General features: G+C 40.0%; 1 protein-coding gene across 3 annotated transcripts in view; it reads right to left on the bottom strand.

Annotated features, from left to right (window-relative positions):
* The window catches only part of MYH9 (myosin heavy chain 9), a 73530-nt gene that overhangs the window by 5271 nt on the left and 45259 nt on the right, over positions 1-23000 (bottom strand). For all 3 annotated transcript variants that reach the window (XM_085323465.1, XM_085323464.1, XM_085323466.1), the window contains exons 10-34: positions 22714-22809; positions 21439-21557; positions 20191-20343; positions 18222-18395; positions 17291-17464; positions 16588-16702; positions 13916-14109; positions 13451-13572; positions 13005-13074; positions 11917-12077; positions 11057-11165; positions 10045-10176; positions 9189-9395; positions 8551-8688; positions 7961-8084; positions 6938-7109; positions 6121-6333; positions 5517-5661; positions 4764-4970; positions 4562-4666; positions 3052-3204; positions 2400-2648; positions 1734-1946; positions 842-1054; positions 349-510 (exon numbers count right to left, since the gene is read on the bottom strand). In XM_085323465.1, coding sequence (XP_085179591.1) covers positions 349-510; positions 842-1054; positions 1734-1946; positions 2400-2648; positions 3052-3204; positions 4562-4666; positions 4764-4970; positions 5517-5661; positions 6121-6333; positions 6938-7109; positions 7961-8084; positions 8551-8688; positions 9189-9395; positions 10045-10176; positions 11057-11165; positions 11917-12077; positions 13005-13074; positions 13451-13572; positions 13916-14109; positions 16588-16702; positions 17291-17464; positions 18222-18395; positions 20191-20343; positions 21439-21557; positions 22714-22809 — 3920 coding nt within the window. The remainder of the gene's footprint in view (positions 1-348; positions 511-841; positions 1055-1733; positions 1947-2399; positions 2649-3051; positions 3205-4561; positions 4667-4763; positions 4971-5516; positions 5662-6120; positions 6334-6937; positions 7110-7960; positions 8085-8550; positions 8689-9188; positions 9396-10044; positions 10177-11056; positions 11166-11916; positions 12078-13004; positions 13075-13450; positions 13573-13915; positions 14110-16587; positions 16703-17290; positions 17465-18221; positions 18396-20190; positions 20344-21438; positions 21558-22713; positions 22810-23000) is intronic.

Here is a 23000-nt window from a genome sequence, read left to right as displayed (position 1 = left end):
TATAGGAATTACAAAGATGTGGTAGAACTGTCTTGGGGCATAAGAAGTTTAAATAATCTTTTCGATTCTGTCTAGCTTTGCAGCTCCATTAATTCTTTCCAAAAGGACTGACACAAGGTAAGGACTAGAGTAGACTCTAGTCCACTCTATAGCTTGTCTTCTAGGGAATCAAACAGGCAGAGCAAGGGTTAGAACAGTATTTGAAATGCCAATAATTCTTTCTTGCTAAATTGCCAGAAGGCTCTACTGCTCCTGTGATGCATGGTTCCCATGAGGTGAAATCTTGCATTCACTGTTTCCCTAGGTAAATGCTTTACGCAGGCAGCTAAAGCAGTTACAACTCCTCACCTGCAGTTTGCGGAGCTGCTTGAGGGCTTCTTCACGATTCTTGTTAGCAGTGTCTATGTGGCTTTCCAAATCTTTCAGGTCCATTTCTAGCTTCTTCCTGGCAGCCACAGCAATGGAACGCTGCTTTCTTTCATCTTCCAGTTCCACCTCCATCTCCCGCACCTGTATGGAGAAATAAAGGTATTAGTGCATTAGTGCTTCTTGAGTTCCCATCAGCCAATTTTCACATTCTAAGTATAAACGTGTGGCTTGCTTTCACTTCTCCTGGTGGAGTGGATAGATTCTTTGCTGATAAAGCCACAAAGGTTCCTTTACAAAAAAAACATCTGTTCAGAGACTCATGCATACAAGGGAATAGGTCTTGCAGAGCCTTGCAGCACTGCCTGGAGAGTTACTRCTAACAAGGATCTGTGGACTGGCCCTATCTAAACATCTCTGAACACAAGTGCTTTTACATGTAGAAAACTTGCAGGATTTATGAAGCAACTCTTACTTGTCTAATCAGCTGTTTCTTCTTCTCTTCATTCTGTTCATCACGCCCCTGGAGATCTCTGTCAAACTGTGCCTTCATGGCCTGTTGGTTCACTTCTAGCCGCAGTTTGGCATCCTCTGTGGCYTGCAGTTCATCCTCTAGCTCTTCCAGCTGTGTCTTCATCTCCTCCACTTGTTGCTCCAGGGCTCGCTTAGCCTTCTCCAGCTCATGGACCTACAGCACATCACTACACATTAGATTTCCTCAAAGAATGCAGGCAATTTCACCTCTAAGAGCAAAAAAGTCTGAGAACAGCCACTTATGTAAGACAGGATACAAGGACACTACATCTGGTCCTTTTATTAGTGTCGTGATACCCCTCAAAGCCAACTGCCTACATACTTCTGAGYCATCAAYGTGAATCTGCTTACTACACATACATGACCRGAGCTAAAAAGTAAGGGGAGAAGAGGGAAGAGATCATTTGTTAGCCTAACCCTGACCTACAAGAGACTTACCAGAGCTTGATACCTCCGGTTCTGAGAGAAGGCATGAAAAACATTTCTCCTTTGAATTTTTTTCTTCTCTCTCCTGCTTATCATAATCTTTTGTGTCTTGAAATACTTGGGTTACTGTTTCCCATTGTCTAGCTMCTCCTTGGTATTTTACACAAAAGGCTTATATCATACCCTTTTGACTCCCACAATTACACTAGGTAAGTTTTATTTCAACCCATTTCTCCTGAATACTGCTGTAATAGAAACATTACAACACTCCTAAACCCAAAATGTTTTCAGTTTTCCCTGCTACATTCCTCTGTGTGTTCACACTAGTACAGACTGTTAGCAAAATACTGCAAAAAAACATCACCTGTGTGCCATTTCCTACCCAGATGTTTTAACTTCAAACTTACACTTTTCCCAACATCATCCTTTGAACTCATCAGGTCTTCCATCTCTGTGCGGAACTGCTTATTGACTCGTTCCAGCTCAGCCTTCTCTTCTATGGCTTCTTCCAGGGCTCTGGCCAGGGAAAGGGCCTTAGTCTCCTTCTCACGAGCTTCTGCCTCAGCACGGTCCCGTTCTTCCGCATACTTGGCAGAGATGTTCTTCTCCTCTGCCAATAGCTACAAGAGTACAGCATCAGCATTCTGAAAAATTACTAACAAGCTAAATATGCATTTTTTATATTAGTGCCTTTTTAGTAGTGCTCTGCCTTGGGTAAAAGGAACTAAGAAAATGTAGCTTCAAAGAATTAAGTATGTCACCCAGTCTTAAACATCAGAACTGACTCTGGATGAACAAACCTCTGGTTCCGTAGGCCTCCAAACTATCATTTCCAGTTCTGAATTTGATCCTGTCAATATAAATGTTAGCCCCTTAGGAAAAGTAYAGCATGAAACTTTACAGGCCTAAAACAGAATGAGTTTACCTCAATGGCAACTCATTTCTCTGCCTTATATGCTATGCCTCCATTCAGAAGGAAATATGAATTCTTCATGCATCAATGCTTAGATATTCCTACAGGCAGACCTGGCAAGGAAGATGCAGCTACTTAACTCCCTATGACTAAGCCATACCTGATCAAACTTCTTTTGCTTCTTCTCCAGATTGGAAACCGTCTGCCGCTGATGGTCCAGGTCCACAGTGATGTCATCCAGCTCTTGCTGCAAGCGAGTCTTTGTTTTTTCTAGCTTGTCATACGCAGCCGCTTTCTCCTCATAACGCTGGGTCAAGCTCTCCAAGTCCTTCTGCAGCTTTTTCCTGGCTTCTTCTGCCAACTCAAGGCAGCCTAGACCATCATCCATTTTCTTCTTTGCATCTATCGCCTGAAAGACCAACATCACAGGTGAAGCCAAGCCACATAACACTCAATATGACTTATTGGCATCAGAGGAGTTGAGAAAGTAAGTCTGCTCAGTTCTGCACTAATTACTTCAGCCAGACTTAGAAACAGTGGGACAAATACAATACTATTATTTTGGAATAATGCTGTATCCATGAATTCCCACAGGTGTTCTTGGACAGAAATTCAGAAGTATGTGCTGCTATTATCAGGGACCTAATCATTTTCTCCCAATCAGGTCAGCAGAATCAACCTTTCCTTTCCCAGGAAAGATTCTGTTTCTAGAAGTCAATTCTGCATTTAATTTTTMCTTCCTTCAAGCAGCATTTACACTTATCACTTCCTCTCCTCTCAAGGGTTTGATTTGTGGGATGCAGATTCTGTACCTGYTGCTGAAGAATAGAAATCTGTTTCTCCAGGTTTCTCTTTGCCTCTTCCTCTTCCTCCAGCTGCTCTTTGAAACTGTTCTTCTCATCTTCCATCTGCTTCAGCTTAGTGCTGAGGCTCAGTTTTTGGCGAGTCTCCTCCTGCAGTAGCTCCTATAAAACAAACACTCCAGTGAAACTCCACACCTTTCCTTCACATTAAAGACTAAAAATCCTCACCCATTCCCTCCAGGACGAGCACTTTCAAAGTTGACTTTAAGTATGCAACTTATTTCACAGATAAGCCAATTGAAGACAGAATTTGAATACTTGCCTTCCAGCAAGTCAGTACACAAACAGAAGATCCAGAAGGGTCCTATTCTCTATGACACACTGATAATTAAAACATGCTGCTTTACTACACAAGTGCTATCTCCTCCTTTCCTGTGCAGCCACTGCACGCTTCTTTCAGGAGCCCTCTTTGAGTAGAGCATAAAGCATTAAAACTTTTCCCAATGGTAGCGTGATTGTACTAYGCCATGTCACTTTCTCATATTCAAGTATCAAAGAAACAGACAACAGGCTGAAAAGCTTTAACACAGTTAATAACAACTATTGCTCTTCTTACCAAAAGAATTCTAGAATTCTTGGAGGAATTCTAAGACACTAGTCATTCACCTGCTTAAGGCAGGAACATTTACTAACTTATGCTGCCATTACTTGCACTGAATGACCTACAAAGATTGGTAAGTCTAGTCTTTAAACCAATGCATAGTTTTTGTATTGTGCACTATTTTTGAGTCTGCTTTTTGAAAAACAGACTGAACAGGCAGATCATCAATGGYAGTTCAAGGGTCCTATTCTCTATGACACACTGATAATTAAAACATGCTGCTTTACTACACAAGTGCTATCTCCTCCTTTCCTGTGCAGCCACTGCACAGGAGGTTTGTACACACCAAACTACCCCGCTGTGTTCTGCTTAGTACTCAGTGCTTCACCAGAAGACTCAATTCCACAAGCAGTAAATGGTTCTTTTAATCTAATATATAAGAATAGGCATGATTTTTCCTGGGGGAAAGAGGGGAGGAGAAGTCACGTTATTTGAATCTACCATTTTTCCATTCCCATTATCAGATAAAATTTTCTATTGAAATTTATTCAAAATGACAAAAAAACCTTGTCGTATGTTGACTATGAAGATCTCAAAAACCTAGCATGGCAGTTCACTTCTAGCATTATATAGTTCTCAAGTAGAAAGGCAATAGTTACTTCTAAATTTAAGACAGGGAAAATTCCATGTGATCTGCATAGTGAAGAAGCAGGAGGAAGATATTCAGTATCTTGACAGATATTGAAGATAGGAAGATATTCAATGCAGTATATCACCTTAGCAAAATAGCCAGACTCAATCCTTTAAAGTGCTTCATAACCAGTATTTAACAGTGTCCACAGTGCTTTCTCACTTTCAGCATTTGTAAGAGACACTGGATACAACACACAAGGATGCCTCAGCTTCCAAAGCTCTCACCTGTGCATCCTGAAGTTGTGACTCCAGAGCAGAGAAGTCCTTTGCTAATTTGATTGACTTGCTGTCAGATTGGTTCAGAAGGCCTGTGACATTGTCCAATTCAATCTGAAGGAGAGATCAGAGTATGTCAGTAATTAACAACCTCCTCTCCTCTCTAGCCCCAGACTGAAACAGAAGTTAAAGGAAAACACATGCTGCTCACCTGCAGTTTGTTCACCCTCTCAGCAAGTTCTGTCTTCACTCTTTCACCTTCTGTAAATTTCACCTGCAGTTCTTGGAGCTGGGCGTCTACTTTTTTCCGCTTGTGCTCAGCATCCCCTTTGCCCTGCAGGAGCACCTTCACCTCATTGGACAGCTCTGCCCTCTCACTTTCCAGAGCTTGTTTGGCTTTTTCAAGATTTGCTTTCACCTGGAAGAGAGGAAAAAAAAAAACAAACAAACAACCCAGATTTTAGATATGGTAGGATACTTTTATCACATGCATGTTTTTATTCAAACAGGCAAGCTAATGGTGTCCATTTCACAGCTAAATCCCAGACTGCTYACTCAGAAAAGCAGACTCAGAAAAGCAGATTCAAACAGCCAATCACTGACAAGCAGAAGCTAATTTAACAGCTGGGGAGGACAATAATACTAGACAGTTTTGCACCATCAGATTTCCAAATTAAAGGTTACACAGGTTAACAAGTGCTAGCAGTGGAAAAGAAGAGAGCATCATGACTATGTAATAGAAGATGCCTAATGGAAAAAAGAAAGAATGCAAGTATTAAAAGCAACTGCATATATGATTCTTAGTGAAAGATGATCTACCAAGGGAGGAAGAACATATGCATCAGAAGCCTAATGTACTGACTACTTCATATTTTTCTGCATCTTTAAGCCCTGGCCACTGCCCTAGAGCTATCATTCCAGAGAGATTGCCTGATTTAGCCTTGTGTTTCCTGCTCCAACATACCCGTTTAGTTTGTTCCAACTGCTCTGCCAGCTCTTCAATAGCTTGTGAATGTTTCTGCCTCATCTCTTGGATTTGAGCTTCATGAGTCTTTGCCTCATCCTCAAGAGCCTTCTTCAAAACTGTTACTTCTTGCTCTCGCTTTGACCTGTAAAATTAACAGTTTCTACATAGATGCCAAGGACATAATCAAACAGATAGGCATACCCATTAGCAGCATCTCTGATGCAGAAAAACGCTGAGGTCTGGTTAGCACTATTATATATAAAGACACTTTTCAAAATTAGAACTTAGCATTACACCCTTCTGAGGTTTGTAAGCACAAGGTCACAGCATTATTTTCAGCCTAAAAATTAAATAGTTTGAAAGCATTAATGTTTCATGGGTGTCATCATCAGTGTGGTTAGAGAGCAAATTAACTTTCATACATAAGGTGGGGGAATGCAGTCTTGATTGCAGCTTGTACACCAATTCCTGTGTAGTCACTGAAGCTGCTAACCAGCCTATTCTGATAAAGACTTACTTTGATAGGAGACTGGATGCAGCAACATTCATTTAAAAAACAAAAGCAAGCAAATGACTGGAAGCATCTAGATGCTGGAATTACCTGAGCTCCTGTTGAGCAGCTGTAGAATCTAGTGTGTCTTCTAGTTCTGTTTTCAATGCCTCCAGCTCCTCTCCCAGATCCCGCTTCTGTTTTTCAGCCTTGTTCCTGAATGCTCTCTCTGACTCCAAGTCTTCTTGCAGCTCAGTGATCTGGGATTCAAGCTCCCTGATCTTTTTCAGGGCCATGTTCTTCTGAGCTGCTTCCTCTTCCACCCTGTATTCAACACATACTTTAAATTTCACTCTGACTAGAAGTCTGTGTAAATTAAAAAAAAAACAAAAAAAAACAAAAAAAACCCCACACCTTTCCCGCCCAGACTGATCAAGAAAAAATACTGGCAGTGGTCAGTTCTGCAAGACTATGTTCAAACTTCGATCCATAGATCATCGACAAATACTAAGCTCCCAGTGCTTGAGAGGGCAAGATTACTTACCTCAAAGTAGGTGACAGAGACAGTCAACAGAAGAAAGCAGAAGAGAAAGCACCATTTTACACTGGAAACTGGACATTTGAGTGAGTAAATAAATATAGAAACTAGCACAGAAATAGACAGTGTGTTGYTACTACTTGTTAACCCCCTCCAAAATCTTGCTGTTCCAGTGAAATGCATGCAGAGCAATTAATATTCATAGTCCAGTCCTGTATAGAGAACACGGCAGCACGCAGCAGCCAAAGAACTCTGATGCTGAGTACACAGATCATTCAGTCAGACTGAAATACAATAGTCACAGACTCCATTTGATCCTTATTCCAAAGTAAGCGACAGAAGACGAAGAAATACTTCCTGATCTAGTGGTCCAAGAGGTCAGATTCTCACCTAGCTAAGGCTGCTTGTAGCTCCTCTTCCTTCTTGGCCAGCTGCATTTTAAGTTCTGCAATCTGAGCCTGCAGCTCAGCAATCTGGTCATGTAGATCACTGGAGTCTCCTTCAAGCTTTCTGCGAGTCTTTTCCAATTCTTGCCTCTGCTTCTCTTCACGTCGCAGACGTTCTGAAGGAGGTGAGGACACAGCAGTTAGCATGGATGAAGCATACTCATTCAAAGAACATTGCACGTGACTTCGTTGCAGGGGAAACAAAGCTATCTAAGCAATAGTATCTTCCCAAGCAATACAAGTGTCCAAACAGTACATTAGTTCGGACACTTGTACAGTGTCCAGAGTGCATTATTCTGTCAAGTTCTATRCATGCAGCTGCCCCTGTATTTTGCCTCAAACCAGATCTGGGCAATGCCCGTCTCCTTCACCTGTCAACTACCCCTCTATTCATTGTAAAAAATAAACAACCAGCACAATGCCAGTCCCCCCCTCACCCACACCACTGAGGCACAAGCACTCATTAAGTGATGCTAAACACAAGATCCTCTCTCCCTTCGCTGAAAGGGAACAAGCTGACTCCTGCTGTGTTAACCAGGCCAGTTTCAAGATGAAATGCCTCCAGCTTGAGCTCTGAAAAACTCATGCAAATAGAAAATCAGAAAGTGCACTAACCCTGATAGATTGATGCCACTGGAAGTAGAAAAGTGAAGATACTTCCACAGCAGGGAAAGAAAGAGAACCACTCTCCCTTCTCCATTGGCCTGCTGCTTTGGATAGGATTTTTATTTAGACCAACAGCTCAGCTGACAAGGCACATAACCTTCAGCCAGCCACTGAACAGTTCTATCAAACCAATCGATAGCACACACACTACAGCACTAGTTTTTAACCCTTTAGAAAGGGGAGTAAGTCTAAAGCTCTAGAAATAAAATTAASATTCAAAAAATATTAAGAGGAAGCCATCTAGCACTAGGCAAATGAGTCCCTTGCAGGATTTTATTTATTTATTTATTTATTTTTATACCTTCTAGGTCTGTGATCATGGCTTCATGTTTGTTCTTGAGTTTGGCTAAACTCTTAGATTTCTCCTCTTCCTCTGTTAGGTTGGTTGTAAATTCAGACATTCTATCTTCCAAGAGTTTCTTTTCCTGAAGAATTGAGAAGCCAGTGTCAAAGATGTTACTAGGATTACAGGAGATTTTTTGGAGCTGACTGTGCTTAAAGATGCAACCATCACGAGTGCCTACTTCCACTACAAGGAAATTCATGGGGAAAGAAATCTTTCCAAAATTCCAGTCAGTATTCAAATAACTGGTTACTTAAAGATTTGTATCTGATAGCCCTTTCAAGCTGAGAGGAAAGTCTGTTTATGAAGTAACTGGATCCTGTTTGGTGCAACAACAAAGACTCTCTCAGGGATTGTTATTTAGTCAAGGCTATATAAACACCAGACAATACTGACTTGCAAAGGATACAGGCTGGCAGTTGCTCATGACCGGAACTGAACTAATTCATAAGTTCCTTGTAACATGGGAAAGCCCAGTCTTTGGTAGGTGGCTCCAGAAGAGCATTCTGAGCATCTTYAGCTGGCACAGGGAGCTGCAAGAATCTTACCTTGGCCAATTTAAGATTTTGATCTTCCAAAACTATCACATCTTCTTCCAATTTCTTCAGTTTGGCCTCTGTGGTAACTTTTTCTAGCTGCAGCTTCTGCCTTGCACTTTCCTCTTCTTCCAGCTGCTCCTCTAGTTCCTTCATAACACCGACATAAAAACATGACATTTGTCAGTGCTGCTCACTGAGCAGTTTAAAACACAGTATCAACACTAGGACTTGGAGTGCACCTTTACCCTTTCTTTAAAGAAATATTATCACTTTACAGAAGCGACTTTTTGTGCCACAGCAATGCACCACACTGAGTTCTTACAAAAAAGTTTTCTAGAAGAACAAACAGTACTATTTTGCAAAGAAGATTGCTACCATCCGCAAATCACCAGGTTTKAGCAAGGCCCTGCCCAATTATTTGGCAAGCAACCGTAATCTTCATCTTTGAGAATGGAAGAGCTCACCGACCATCTGAGTACCTTTGGCTTGCCATCAGCACTACTATGTTCTATCGCTATTTCCACAGGTAGATTTTCCACGCTACTTTTCCATTCTCTCCTGTGCCCCTCCCAGTTGAGACAAAAGGACTGCTCTCCAGCCCTTACTATCCTCTTTACTGACAAGAGATGACATTCCTAAAGCGTTACCTGAATGTTCTGCTGCATCTTCTTCTTTTCAGCCTGCAGATGCTGACACCGTTCTTCCTCCTCCTCAACCCTGGCCTCAAGATCATGACAGATCTCCTCTAGTTCTTGTTTTTTGGCTGTAAGGCGAGCTCTTATCTCCTCAGCTTCAGCACACAGTTCAGTTTCTGCTTGCAACTGTTCCTGCAGCTGCATCTTCTCTGCCATTAGCTGCATCAGACAAAAACCCAGAAATTGCCATAAGATAAGCTCAAATTCACCAAAGCACTTAGTAATCTGTAGTAACTGCAGTTAGCTTGCACCTATCTTCTACAGTTAAAATATTAACCATGGCAATAGCCTCCTGCTGCTAATCAAGAGCTAGAAGTCAAAATATATTTAAGTGTCTGTTCCCCTTTACAAATCATACATCACAACCACATATCACATTTGTCTTAACAAATTTCTAAAGATCATCTCATATGAAAAAAGATTATGTAATTTTCCTCCATAAAGATAACACAGGTATCAGCCCTACAGAACARCAATCCTCCCTCCACCTTCTGCATTTCAAGCCAAATGGATGCCATTAATAACCAGAATGAATTCAGCAGCTCTCTATTATATTCAGCCAAAGGAGACTTCTCTTCACATTACAGATATAGCAGAGCCACAGCTGCTCACTGTACAAAATGACYTGCTAGTGGAACCAAGCTGGAGAGAAGGGCAGAGGAAACTGGACAAGATAGTAGCTAAGTTACATTGTCAACAAGCAGGAATCCTGTAACTTGTCTATCAGACCACTAAYGGAAAGGAAGAGCCTTCAAGCAGTTGACTAGGTAGAGAGAGAGAGGTATATGAATGAGATCTGCTAACTCACCTGGGCCTGAAATGTCTCCATCTCACTCAGTCGGTTTTCTGCAGCTAGCTGCTTCTCCTTGACTTTCATTAGTTCTTCTTCCTTGGCCATCATCTCCTCTTCCTGCCTACTTACTTGCAAAAGAGGTTTCACCTGCAAAGGAAACCAAGGCAATAGAACAAGTGTAAGAAAAAGGAAATCAACATGGAGAAACACTTGCACTTGGTGAGCATAAAGACTGACCTATTGTCATGAGTTTTACTGCAAACACTGGCAGACTCATGAAGCACTACATAGAGACTACTATGGGATGCATCAGGAAATAGGTGGGTAAATTCCACAAGCCTCAAGGAACAGAGACTAAATAGTAACAGCAAAAAAGTAARAAAGTTGCTGTTCACAGGTAGGTCAGTGTAAATGAAAACCAAACACCAGCACGCTCTCTGTTCCAATACATTAAAAAGTGATTTCATAGAAAGAAAGAAAGAGAGTTTAAACTCTTATCTATTCTGATATAAATGAGAACTCTTACTGCTAAACACTAAAATGCAAGAAATCTCATAAATTTAAAGACCATATTTGCATGTGTTCACTATCTTTATAAAGGTAAAACATGTACAAATCTAATAGCAAAATCAGATCTTAGTGCCTTCTTTTGCTCTTACAGCTCCAGAGGAAAAGATAAGCCTCTTGCCATGTAAGCAATCTCTGTCTTACCAAACTGACTAGCCATGCAAAAGTGGCTTTCTAAGAATCATACCACCAAAGCAAGTCATCTTTTTCTAGGCTTAACGTACTAAAAGATGCTTTTACACAGCATTAATTACACATAGCCTTGCACTTGGATTATAGGCACACAGCATAGCTGTAAAATACTACCTCTGCTTATGATATTCTCCACCTAAATGAATCAATGTGTAGTTGCAAGCCAGCTCAGTTCCAAAGGAAGCATTCTCTATTCTTTTTCAGGATAAGAAGCTGAAAATGCAACCATARACCCTTTGCCAAAATTGCAAAAAAAGGAAAACAATACCTTGGTGAACAACCTCCACCATTGCCAGTTCCTCAGCTTCAAGTAGGCAGCACAGTTCCTCTGAAGCACTTTCATGGCTGTCAATTGCTGCTGACGCTTGGCAAAGGCTCTGCAAAATACGTGGAGATCAGAGAACAAAGAAAGCCACATTTGCACATCACTGTCTCCATCAAACCCTTTCTTAGATACCTCTGAATTTTATTTTTAGATGGTCCCCTCCTAAAAAATCAGAGCAAAATTTCCAGTGAACATCCTCCAGCCTTTGAAGTCTGTTATTGCTCAGGTAAGACTGATCATCTCTTCCTTTGTTTACTTTCGTCTTTATTAAATAACATTTTGCCCTAATGTCTTCTAATCTGGAATGCCTTACTGTTTATCACTTCCTGCAAGAAGATCTGAAGCCGAGAGGGAGGCTTTCCTGCCAGTCAATTTGACAGATACTATTTCTGTTTGTAGAACGTACCATTTGCAGTCCTACCTAACAGTTTAAGAGAAATCATACATTTCCCAATCCACATTCTACTAAGACCTTTTCGTTTTCACGTTTGCAGTTTACAGCTCTTTCCTCAAAAACTTTGACTGTAGTACACAGCTCCTACAGAAAAGGATAGACTTTACTACTCTAGTAGTGTGTGGGATAGCAGTTCACATTTTTCCTGCAGCTGCATGAAGCCAGGCATTGCAGAGATCAGAAAACCCTAGAACAAGTATTAGCTATTATATACAAAGAATGAATTGTGGCCTTTCTGGGAAAAAAAATATATAAATAAAAATCACTGCTAGTCATCTTTTCTGAAACTTGTACCTGAAGTGGAGGAGTATGCACATGAATATTGTACTTTATAGAATATGGTCCTTACTTTCTGGCCAGGTAGCCTCTGCAGCATGCTTGGAAGCCAATAATGACATCTGTGATCTTCAGGTCTCTCTCTTCTTCAAGATGAGCAAGGACTCCAGCTCTGAAAAATACTTTACTCTGTCCAATTCGGTAAAGGTTGGAATCCAGCTCCAATGCTTTGATCTAAAATGAGAGAAAGAGAATAATATGTCTCATACAAAGATTGTTTCATGCAGAGCATCACAAAAAGTATCTGCCTCATGGCTATAAGATACCCCTTAGTTCCTGAAAAAGTCCTGTCCCAATTAGAGGAGCTGGAGCTTAGTCAAGCATAGCATGAAATGGAGGCAACAGAGGACAGAAAATATGAGAGAAGGCATTGTTAAATACAGCACCACATCAAGCACAAGGGTACTGTGAGAAACCTGTACCTAGTCTCAACCATCCTCTTCCTTTCCTAAAGGGAAAGGCATCTGTTGATCCTTCCTATTTATTTTTTTTCTAGTCCTAATCTTTGCCATAAAAAGCAYCCCAGCCAACTTTCCTTTCCTTTAAAGGATTTGCTGCCAATATTTATACTAGTTAAGAGGAAGAAGGTGTATTCCTTTAAGGAAGATAAAAGGGAATCCCTTACAGACAATTTAAATTCCCTTTTCCCTAGTCATAAGGTTACGGAGGAAAAGCCTTCTCTTCAAAGGGGGCAATTCTGCAGAAGTTAACTGGAGCCTTCATTTAAAGTATTTGTTGTCAGCAGGCAATTCCAAAGAGTTTGCCTTGAAGCCCATATTTCAAGCACATACCAAAGACGATATTAACACCTCTAAATATTTTGATTTTATTAGTACTCCTGGCGTTTCAAAGCATATGCATCTGTGGAAACTGAAAGGCCCTCTTTGCCTTGGATTATTGATTCTCATACTAGCCAATGGCCCACGACTGTGAAGCCAAATCACACTATTTTGCATCCTCCCTCTCCCAGATAAAACATTTGACACTGGAATTTCAGACTGTGAGTATGAGATGTATTTAAAATGCTTATGGAATGCATGACTTTGCTTAGACCTCCATAGCACTTCTGTGAAATTAATCTGAGTTTATGGAATGTCTTACCATCAGCACACAAGCCTGTTTCCCATCCATAAATCCTTTGGGAATTGCATTTGGAGTTAAGATTTCATATCTGAAGAGAACAAAGCATTAGACTAGTTAGACAGGTATCTCTGGAAACAGAAAATTTCAGTAATGAATTTCTATAGCATTATGAGTTTGACAGTTTCTGGTATTGCTAGAAGAAAAAAAATRCATCTCTAGACAACAGAATATGAAGTAGCAATCTTAGCTGATGTCCTCTAGCCATCACCTTAATGAGATGTTTACGAGAGAAGTCACAGATGCTCTTGGAGGCTTTGGACTAGGGAATAGCAAGAGACCAATGTTCTATGCCATGGCCTTTGAAAACAGTGRCAATTAAGTTTCAATAAAATATTTTGGTTACTGCACCTATGTCTGAATTTTTCCAGGTTAAAGACTGATTCAGATTCTTTTCTAGGCTATACCTTTGTCTGAATTCCTGGAAGACAACTCTGTTGGGGAAACCTTGACGACAGATGCGGATTCCCTCTAGCACCCCATTGCAGCGAAGTTGATCAAGGACTAAGTGGGGGTCCAGTTTGCCAGCCTAGTGAAGAAAAGCAGATTTTAAGTAGCATATAGACTTTACACAAAAAGGTCTACCTGCCCCGTCCCCCCCCCCCCTTTAAAAGAAAAAAAAAAAAAGCAGCACAGTCTCATTCTTTTCAGTGAGAAAGAAGTGAAGGTTCTTATGCCATCTTAAGAACAACTGCAAAGATTAGTCTCCAAAATTCCAGCAAGTACACAGTTATTTAGGATTACCTTAAAAATAGATATTGAGAAAAGAGGATCTCTATAAGATCCCTTGCAAAAACCTCTGAAGGGATAGAAATCCAGCCACATCCTCCAGGAAACCCATCTAAGACTAAGCGTGCTGTAACTGCCTTTACCTTTTTCTCATGGTTGGGGATGATGCAACGGACAAAGTTCGGGTTGGTGTTCCTTAAGGTAGCCATCAGTTTAGCCAGCTGTTCCTTGTAAAGCTGTCCCACTGTTCGGAACATACCCTTTCTAGTTTTAAAGGCCCCTGGCAACGCTGTATCTGACATCCCAGCCACCTGATCCAGCCCAACAATACGATCAACTAGAGAGAGCACAAGGAAGAACATTAAAATTCTGCCACAATCAAAGGAAGCATTGGAATGTACAAAGAACATCTGAGTAGACTAGGATAAATGAGAGGAGCTGCAGGATCCTTTTTGCTTCATCTCTACACAGATGTTGAGTCCTGTACAGTACTGGGCAGGGATAGGAGCAGGGAAGGGTAGTGGGGAGGAAAAAAAAAAAGGAAAAAAAAAAAGGCAACAGCTCACTACGGGAAGTTTGAGTGATGGAGTCAAACTTACTCCCAAACATACTCTATGACACTCTGGAGGGCAGCTCCAGAAGAGTAATCTACAAGTGGCACAACAAGTTTCAGATGTTTCTACATGCTTATGTTACAATGAAAGAAAATGACAACCAAGAGTTCTAGCTGCTAGCCTGGCAGAGTCAACTATTAGTTAACTCTAATCCAAATGGGGCCACAGTTAGAGAAAAAGCCCAGCTTGACTCTTGTGTTACATACAGAAAGAACTGCCATGACTGGCGATCAGAAAAGCCACATCTATTTGTAAACTAAGCAAACATGGCACTGAAGTCATGATAGACACCAAACTTCAAGATACCACTGTTTGAATTATTTTTGGAGTACAAGTATTCTATGATTTTGAGACTAGAGAGTTGCATTAGCACTACCACTAGGAGAGAGACAGAAAACGCTGCCCCAACAGTTTTCTCCACTATGCCACAACGACATCCAAGCACTTACAAAGCTATCATCTTGATTGGTGGTCTCCACATATGCATTTTTTTCCTCCCAATAAAAGCCAACTAGATCTGAGAGCAGCAGGGGCAAGAAGAAACTAAAGAATTCTTTTTCCTCATTGTTTTACAACATTGAGACAAAAACTCAGCCACCCAGCTGGGGAAAAAAAAAAAAAAAAAAAAAAAAAAAAAAAAAAAGAAAAGAAAAAGCCCTAGCCCTATGAATTTCCATACTGCTGAGCACATTTTTCTTAAGGGCTTCAAGTTACTAGTTCTCTTTAATCTTTAGCGGTTGACTGATGACCACTCTCAGGCTCCCTATCTTCACTTCAGAAAATACACAACTAGCTTCTGATTGGGAAAAAAAAATCCATCAAGAGAAGTTCCTACAAAAGAAGAAACAGTAAGAGATAGACACTTTCATTTACACCTAGTATTACTTTACAACTACGTACTTCCAGAGTAGCTATTAGAATAGGGTCAAGGTTGTCTTATTATAAAGAAAAGAAGGTTATGTTACTAGATGACATCACAGGGAAATCCACAAAAGAGCGTCCCAGATTCTAGCTGGAACAATCCTCTTAAAATCTTGAGCCCTACGGTCTACATCAAGATAGCAAAAAAGACAGTTGCTTGCAACAGAAGATTCAGCTAAGAACAATACATGAGAACTGATCAGCTGTGGTCCAGTTGACATGTCAAGTCCAAAAGGATTTTGTCAGCCTCACATAGCAAAGGCCTTGTTAAGCACAAGTTGCTGACAGACATTTTTCATGCTGCACAAATAACTTTGCCAAACTTTCTTTTAAATGATCAGCAGCTGAAGTCAAATCTCATCACTAGAATCAATATTCAACTCAACTTCAGTTTAAATGTAGTCTCAGGAATCTTCCTTCCAAAGCTTGCAATGAAATATAGCCGTGCTTGCTTTATGTTCAAATGGTTGACAGGTATTTGCTTTTAGCTGTTCCTATGCAAGTCTTGCAAGAGCATCATTAGCACCTGAACATATCCACATTTTTCATGTATYCACTTGCAAGGTGAGAGTTTTGCTTTTGTTTTAAGTCCATGAGGAACTACTAGCACAAAGCAAAGGAAATGAACAAGAAAGACAAGCAGGTATAGCAAAGGGACAGAGAGAAGTTAACGGAAGCATGTCTTGCATGGGTCTAGGATGCATCACACACATGACAACAGCTGGGTTTCTCAGTCACCTGGTTCTAGATGAAGAATAGGAAAGTGTTGATAGAAATAGGCTCTCTGAACGTTCTGCATCTCTGCAACAGACAGAGACGTCAAAGAAAACCCAAGACAGAAAGTGAAAGCAACARTAAGACTCAAAAGCAGATAAACCCAGAGAAGAAAGAGTAAAATATCAAACGACACTGCAGCAAGAACACGCTAAGTTGCAGGACTAAAAGCCTAGGTTTGACCTCAGACCTTGTGTTTGAGTGCGGCAGCTAAACCAGCTGCTGGGACATAATGGTGCGTTCACATTGTGGCYGCATGCTCTTGTTTGGAGAAATAACTGCTTTATGAGTAGCAAGCTGAATATAAGTTGATGTATGTGAACCTTTCTCTTCAGTTACAGTAAACTTTTAATACAACACCATGGCCTAAGCAAAGAAAGTTCCAGACAAGGCTCATCTTGGTGGTTTAGTCTACAAGGAATAATGTAGCACTTTTTACAGACTTTTGATGACTAAATAAGTTCCTCCAGGTAAAACAGAAAGAAGAAGAACAATTAATAAAGTACCATCTTTCCATAGCTCAGACACAAACTTATCCGACGACTGGTGGAGAAGAGTAGCAATGTTGTCATTCAGCGGATCCATATTTTTCATCAGCCACTCATCTGCTTTATAATCCACCTAGAGAAAATAAATGTGTCAAGAAATTAGGGAGGATTTTCTGCAGCATAGGATGTAACAAAATCCTGCAAGGCTAAAAACGAAGCATTGAGGTTTCCACAGGCAACATGAAATCACTCTTTGTTTTTGAAAGGCAAATCAATCTAAGCAAGCATACCTAAAAAATTCAAAATCTTAAACAGTTGCACAGTGTGTTCTGTAAATAAAAGGAATGGATATGCAATATCAATATGCATCATCCAGAATGTGACAAAAGACCCCTGTGCCATCACTTTTGGTGATGAGGTCTAGACTCAAGATTTCTGAAAATTATGTCCAACTTTCATCAAGTCACAGAGAACAAATTTATACTGGTCTCAAGTTGACATGCCTTCAACTATATGTATAACCAGTACCTTGCAGGCAAGTTCCCTAGGCTGTGTAAAGGTCCGCAAGGGGGGAAAACTATGTAAAGTCTCCTACTGGTTTCCCATGGTCTCCCGTATGTAGTCATATTGGAAATTAGACATTTTTAAAGAAACAGTAGTTATGCATCAGAAAATGTAGTAGACATTCTGAATGTTCACATTTTAGCTACTAATTCTTTACCTTGCCAGCATAATGTATGATACAGAAATCAGCTTTGTCTTTCAGCTGTTTTGGCTTCTGGAATTTGGGGTGAGTGCCTTGTTCTTGTACAACCTTTTCCACAAAGCTTTTGTCTGTTGCTTTTGGGAACCAGCATTCTTCATCCAGCAGGGCCAGAATACCAGGGGGCCCAGCCTTAAAAGCAGGGAAACATCAAAACAGCATTAAATATATGACTATGATTAAGAGCTTTAGGTGACTAGAAAAAAAGTAATATGCAAACCTGACCCCATCATATCAGTTTAGCTACTTCTGTACTAACAGAAATCGCAAATAACCCTCCAAGGTCCACATATGGATTCCAGACATGAACATAATTCTGAACATTCTTCTATAAGGAAGGTCTCTTTCATGACAGTATATATTTTTCTGGGATGTCTCAGAGTGAAAAAAGAATAACAACAACAAAAGGAACACTATCACTCTGTCCTCCACGTATACAGAGGTATCTGAATACAGAAACCATAGCAGAAAATTTCACATACCAGTCCTTACTATTGGAACAACTACAACGAAACATACGATATGAATTTCCAAGCTTCCTTAGAGTAAAATGAAAGCATTAAAGGTTTATGGCTTCTCATTGCACTTGCAAGTGACTGAGGTAGCTTGCACTGCTTATGTTAAGCCACATTTATGCATCTAGCACCGTGCAGATCTAAACAGACCAAGACAAATTTGGGAGAAGACCAAATGGCTGACTAGATTATCTATATTCATGCAATACATCCTACAGGAGGGATACTAACAGATTTATTGATGATGAACAATTTCTTCCCTGTCCAGAAGTATACATTTTTGCTTCTAACAAACCACTCTATCAGTAGAGAATTACAAACACTATAATGCTGGTTTCCAGTCTACACTAGGGTAGGAGAACAAAGCTTCTTACCGGCTTCTCTATGAGATCAATGCAAGGCTGCAGATCCAGGCCAAAGTCAATGAAATTCCACTCTATGCCCTCCCTCTGGTACTCTTCTTGCTCCAGAATGAACATGGTGTGGTTAAAGAGCTGCTGCAACTTTTCATTTGTGTAATTAATACACAATTGTTCAAAGGAGTTCAGCTGATGAAGAAAAAGGTAGAGGGTATTTGAACAGTTGCTTATGAAGAACTATTCTGCTAGCACTGAAGACCACATCTGCAGCAGAGGAATTCTAARTAAGCGTTCCGTGTAACCCCTGAGGTAAACAGCACTTTGTAAATAATCCCTTTTGCTTATGAACTACATTTGCCATCACTTGTAACTATATCATTGCTACAATCCCTATGAGAGTTCATACACAYTGTTCCTCAGTCTTTGCAAAAGAATGCTTAGTTGTAAAGAACAGAAGAAATACTGCAGCTATATAACCTGGGATCAGAAAGGCCTCTGATTTTCTCACAAACTCTGAGCTGGCATGTCCTCTTCACTGGTACTGGGAACCTGAGGACAGATTTCTAAGTGTGAGGATTGATAAGCTCCTTTTTAATCCTCATGTATAAACTCAAGAGGGAAAGGAAAGTCAGGGAAGTGGTTTCTTCAAAACCTCCAGATCTCTTCAAACTTCACGGACAAGACTAATAACCAAAGATGCATTTCATGTTAGACTACAGTAAACGTAATGCTGCTGCTGCAGAGAATGGTCCTGCTTTTACTTCTGTCATGTCTTTGTGATTCGTAACCACCTATTTCCAGTTCTTTCCTTTTCATGAGATGCAGCAACCATGGAATCAAAGGTGAAATTAGATCAACAACCTGATTAGAGAGAAGCATGGCAACTTCTCTGTGGAACACGTTTGAATTGATCCAATTCACCTTTTAGCTGCACAACTCAGGTGATAGGAGTTGAACGGCTGGGATGGATGGGGATGTCGGGATAGGTCTTTTCTGAGGGCAGCCTCCGGTTATTCCAGACAAAGTATAATGGAAAGTCACATCCCCAAACTGTAGTTTCAGGAGACAATAATCTAGTCTAACAGTTCACTGTCACCTACAGGGGGAGCTCCCAGTCCCCTTCTTTTCCATCTCTCCCTACCTTTACCTAAGCTCTTCAACTTCTACATTTATCCTGCATCAGTTTTTATGATCAGGTGCCCCTCTATAGGCTGACTAAATTATAAGCTACCCAAAGAAAAAGAATTTCTGCAGGACTGGTGAGCTGAACAGCAAAAAGAGCTTACAGCAGTGTAATAGCCAGGAATAGCAGAGAAAAAGGAGTAAGTTTTTGTTTGTTTGAATCAAGGAGCTGTCAAATCAGTTTAGCTGTTTGTGAAACCACACTCCTTAATCTCCTCTCCTCAAGCTGTTGGCAGAAATGAGTATTCATAGGTCAGAACATGTTTTGAATCTGATTTGATCTATCCTGTCTTCATCTTCTCCAAAATCCATTAGCAGGAAAATAAAAAATGATTAGAAGTACTTTTTACAATGCTAATAGGCTTCTGTGGATCATACTTTAGATGTTTTGAGGCTAGTTAGACATGAAATATTATGTCCAATGGTAGCATGACTCGGCATGGTATCTGAAGACTTTCTTGTAGGCTAGCAAACATTTAGACTATGTAGTGTGGTGAATCAAGAATACAAAAAAACTATAAAGTTAATACTTGTGATGCACATGTCAAAAAACTTGTAAGCTCCAAAGCATAGAACAATGAGGAAAAAATATTTCTAGAATACATAAAGTAGTAGAAAATGAAGCACTTCGACATATTATTTAATAACTTACCTGTCAGTTCAAATCAGAGATCTCAAACACAAGTGAAATACACATTTTGTGCAAAATTACTCTACTCTTTTCATATTTTAAGTGATTTTCTTCTGTGGGCCTTGCTTCATGGTAAACCGYGTAGACGACAAGAACCAGACTTCTCCTTACCTCAAAAATCTCAAAGCCAGCAATGTCAAGGATTCCAATGAACGACGCACCCTGTCTCTTGGTCTTATCCAATGCCTTGTTGATACGCATAACTAGCCAACGGAACATACGCTCGTACGTGGCTTTAGCCAGAGCCTCAATGGCAAAGTCAGCCTATACAGAAAAAACAACAAGAAAAGAAAAAAAAAAAAGAGATCAGGAGATGTATTAAAACCCAGAGCACACTGTTTTGCCACCAACAGCCCAACTACAGCCTCCTCTCTACTCCACCTGACTCACTGAACAAGGCTCATTTCAGAGATTATTCACAGTGAAAAGCAGATACCACAGTGATATTCCATAAACAGGAGCAAAGAATTTGTCTTACTAAATTAATGTGTCAGTGCCAAATTTCAGGATCCTGCTTGTTCAAGAAGCCAGTGCCTGGTATTTATGAAACAAAAAGGTCCACTCTTTTCAAGACTACAGCATTTTTTAAAAAAGAGTTTCAAAGAAAAGCATTACAATTTTTTTGTAATTTACAATTTGTGAAGCCTGACTTATTTTCCTCAATGCCACTCCCCATGATTGATGTAAAAATACTATATGGTAAGAAAATAAATATCAAAGTGGAAATGTAGACTGTGACTATTTCTAGATTTCATCTGGCTTCCTCTTTCCAATCCCTTCCATGTTATGGGGACATGTTTATGAACACAAAGAATAAGGGTGTGTTCACAAAGGAGCAGAATAGAAAGTGGTCCCACACAGATGGATTTGATCCCCTCAGAAGACAACTAGCTCCTGGGTAAGGCTTCATTTAGAGCACCCTCAGCACTGCCCAGACAAAGAATATTAAGAAACATATGATCAGTTTCAAGGCTGAGTGGCAAATTCTTTTATCCCAGCAGCTGACCTACTCAGAAGTGGCATTTCCTGTACTACAGTAACTCGCAAATGTCATCCTTGCATATAGCACTAAAGAAACTTTCTCCCTTGAGATAGGCAGTCACCAAAATTAAACGAGTCACAGTCGTCTTTTCTTCAGATGAGAAAAAGTGCTGCAGGGAAAGGGTGATTTCTATCTCTATACAGATCAAGTAAGCAAATACTAGAAGTAATTCCCATTGTACGTTATTCAAGTGGAATTGCCATACATTGCTGCCATAAAATGRCTATTAAATGCTACAGAAACCTTTAACATATGTCAGGTTTTAATCTTGCTGCCACAAAGTAAAGTACTCTTTCATTTTTATGGAATGTATATACCTGTTCTTTGGTCTGAGCTTTTTGGACATAATCTCGTCCAACCTTGATACGAGGAGTCAGAATACCTCTAGTGAAATCTGTCACATTGATACCCAAAAGGTGAGACACTTTCTGAGCAGCTAAAGAGGAAAAAAGAAAAAAAAAAAAAGAGATTAGTGTTCCTTTGTTTTTCCTTACAGAAAGGAAGAGAAATTCATGTAAACGTATTCCTGAGAGAGTGTGAAGAGTAGAGGTTAATAAGATGAAGCAAGATACCTTCAAAAACAAAACCCCTAAAAACCCATAAAACCCATGCTACAGGTTATTGAGCTTCTTCAGTAGCCACAGCAGTAAATTTGATGCAATACTCTTGTACTACAAAGTCATAACATGGAAGCTTAGAAAAGTTAACCATAGTCTGACATCAATTCAAAGACACCTCTAAGTAACTGACATCTTAATCAAGCCAATTGTTCTGTCTTTAAAGGCTAATCAGCAGATAAGGCAACTCTATTTCAGATTAAAGATCCAAAATCAGCCTGCCTATTCTCCCCTCTAAGAAATCTTTTAAAGTATAATTTCCAAGATAATAATAGCTAAAAATATAATTACACTTGCAGAGAAATTAGCAACCTCTGATCATATTTCTGCAATAGATCTGTAATAAAGCTCTAAGAGATAAGTCTTTCAAAGATAGCACCACATTTCATATGATAGAAAGCTATTTACATGTCACAATGGGCAGCGCAATTAAAATATATATGAATACTTTATACCAACCACAAATCTATCCACTTTACTCTTACAGTTACAAGTCTATCTACAAAGTTAATGAAGAATATTTCCTTTACTTCTTTAAGCAGGCCTGATAATATAGGTTTGTAGAAGCCATCATTCTTACCCTGGCTAAAACACAGACATTACATATTTCAGTAGAGCAGCCCTTTTAATTTGGTCATAATGTGTATTGCCTGCCTAGTTCTGCCACAAGAGTAGTGCCACATTTCCACCCGTGGGTGGCTGCAAACACACACTTGCCAAAACAATCCAAATATTTGCATCTATATGAAGCAGCACTTCGTATCTTTCAACAAATAATTTACCTTTTTTTAAAAAAGGTATAGACACACACATTTATTTTTATACATATGTATATACACACGTCTCCAACATTACCTATGTACTGTAACACATTCTTCTATCTGTAAGAAGTTCTTGTAGGCTTCCCCCCAGCCCTCCAAGATTTTTGTCAGGTTTTCCTCTGGAGGTGATGGGGAAGGCGAGGAGGTTGGTTACCTGTATTGTCTGGCATAGACGCTTGGTCTGTATTGCGCTCTTTCTTGAAGACAATGTTGCCAAGTTGAAGAACACCCGAGATAACCCTCAGTAAACCTTCGAAAACATTAGAAACTCAGCATCAGACATCAGAAGAAGCTTAAGCCTTGTCAGGCATAGTAAGAGTAGCATGTGTTGACACTTTATGCTTATTGATCATAGACATCAAATTAGAATAGGATAATGACAAGACTGGATGGGTGGGGACTGTCCTGAAATTCAAGCCCTTTTCAACATCCCAAAGATTG

Source organism: Rhea americana, unplaced genomic scaffold, assembly GCF_003343005.1.
Source record: "Rhea americana isolate MKP2758 unplaced genomic scaffold, rheAme1 scaffold_85, whole genome shotgun sequence".
In the NCBI taxonomy this organism is placed as follows: domain Eukaryota; kingdom Metazoa; phylum Chordata; class Aves; order Rheiformes; family Rheidae; genus Rhea; species Rhea americana.
The sequence above is the reverse complement of the archived record's forward strand: the minus strand, read 5'-3'. Positions and strand labels throughout refer to the sequence as shown.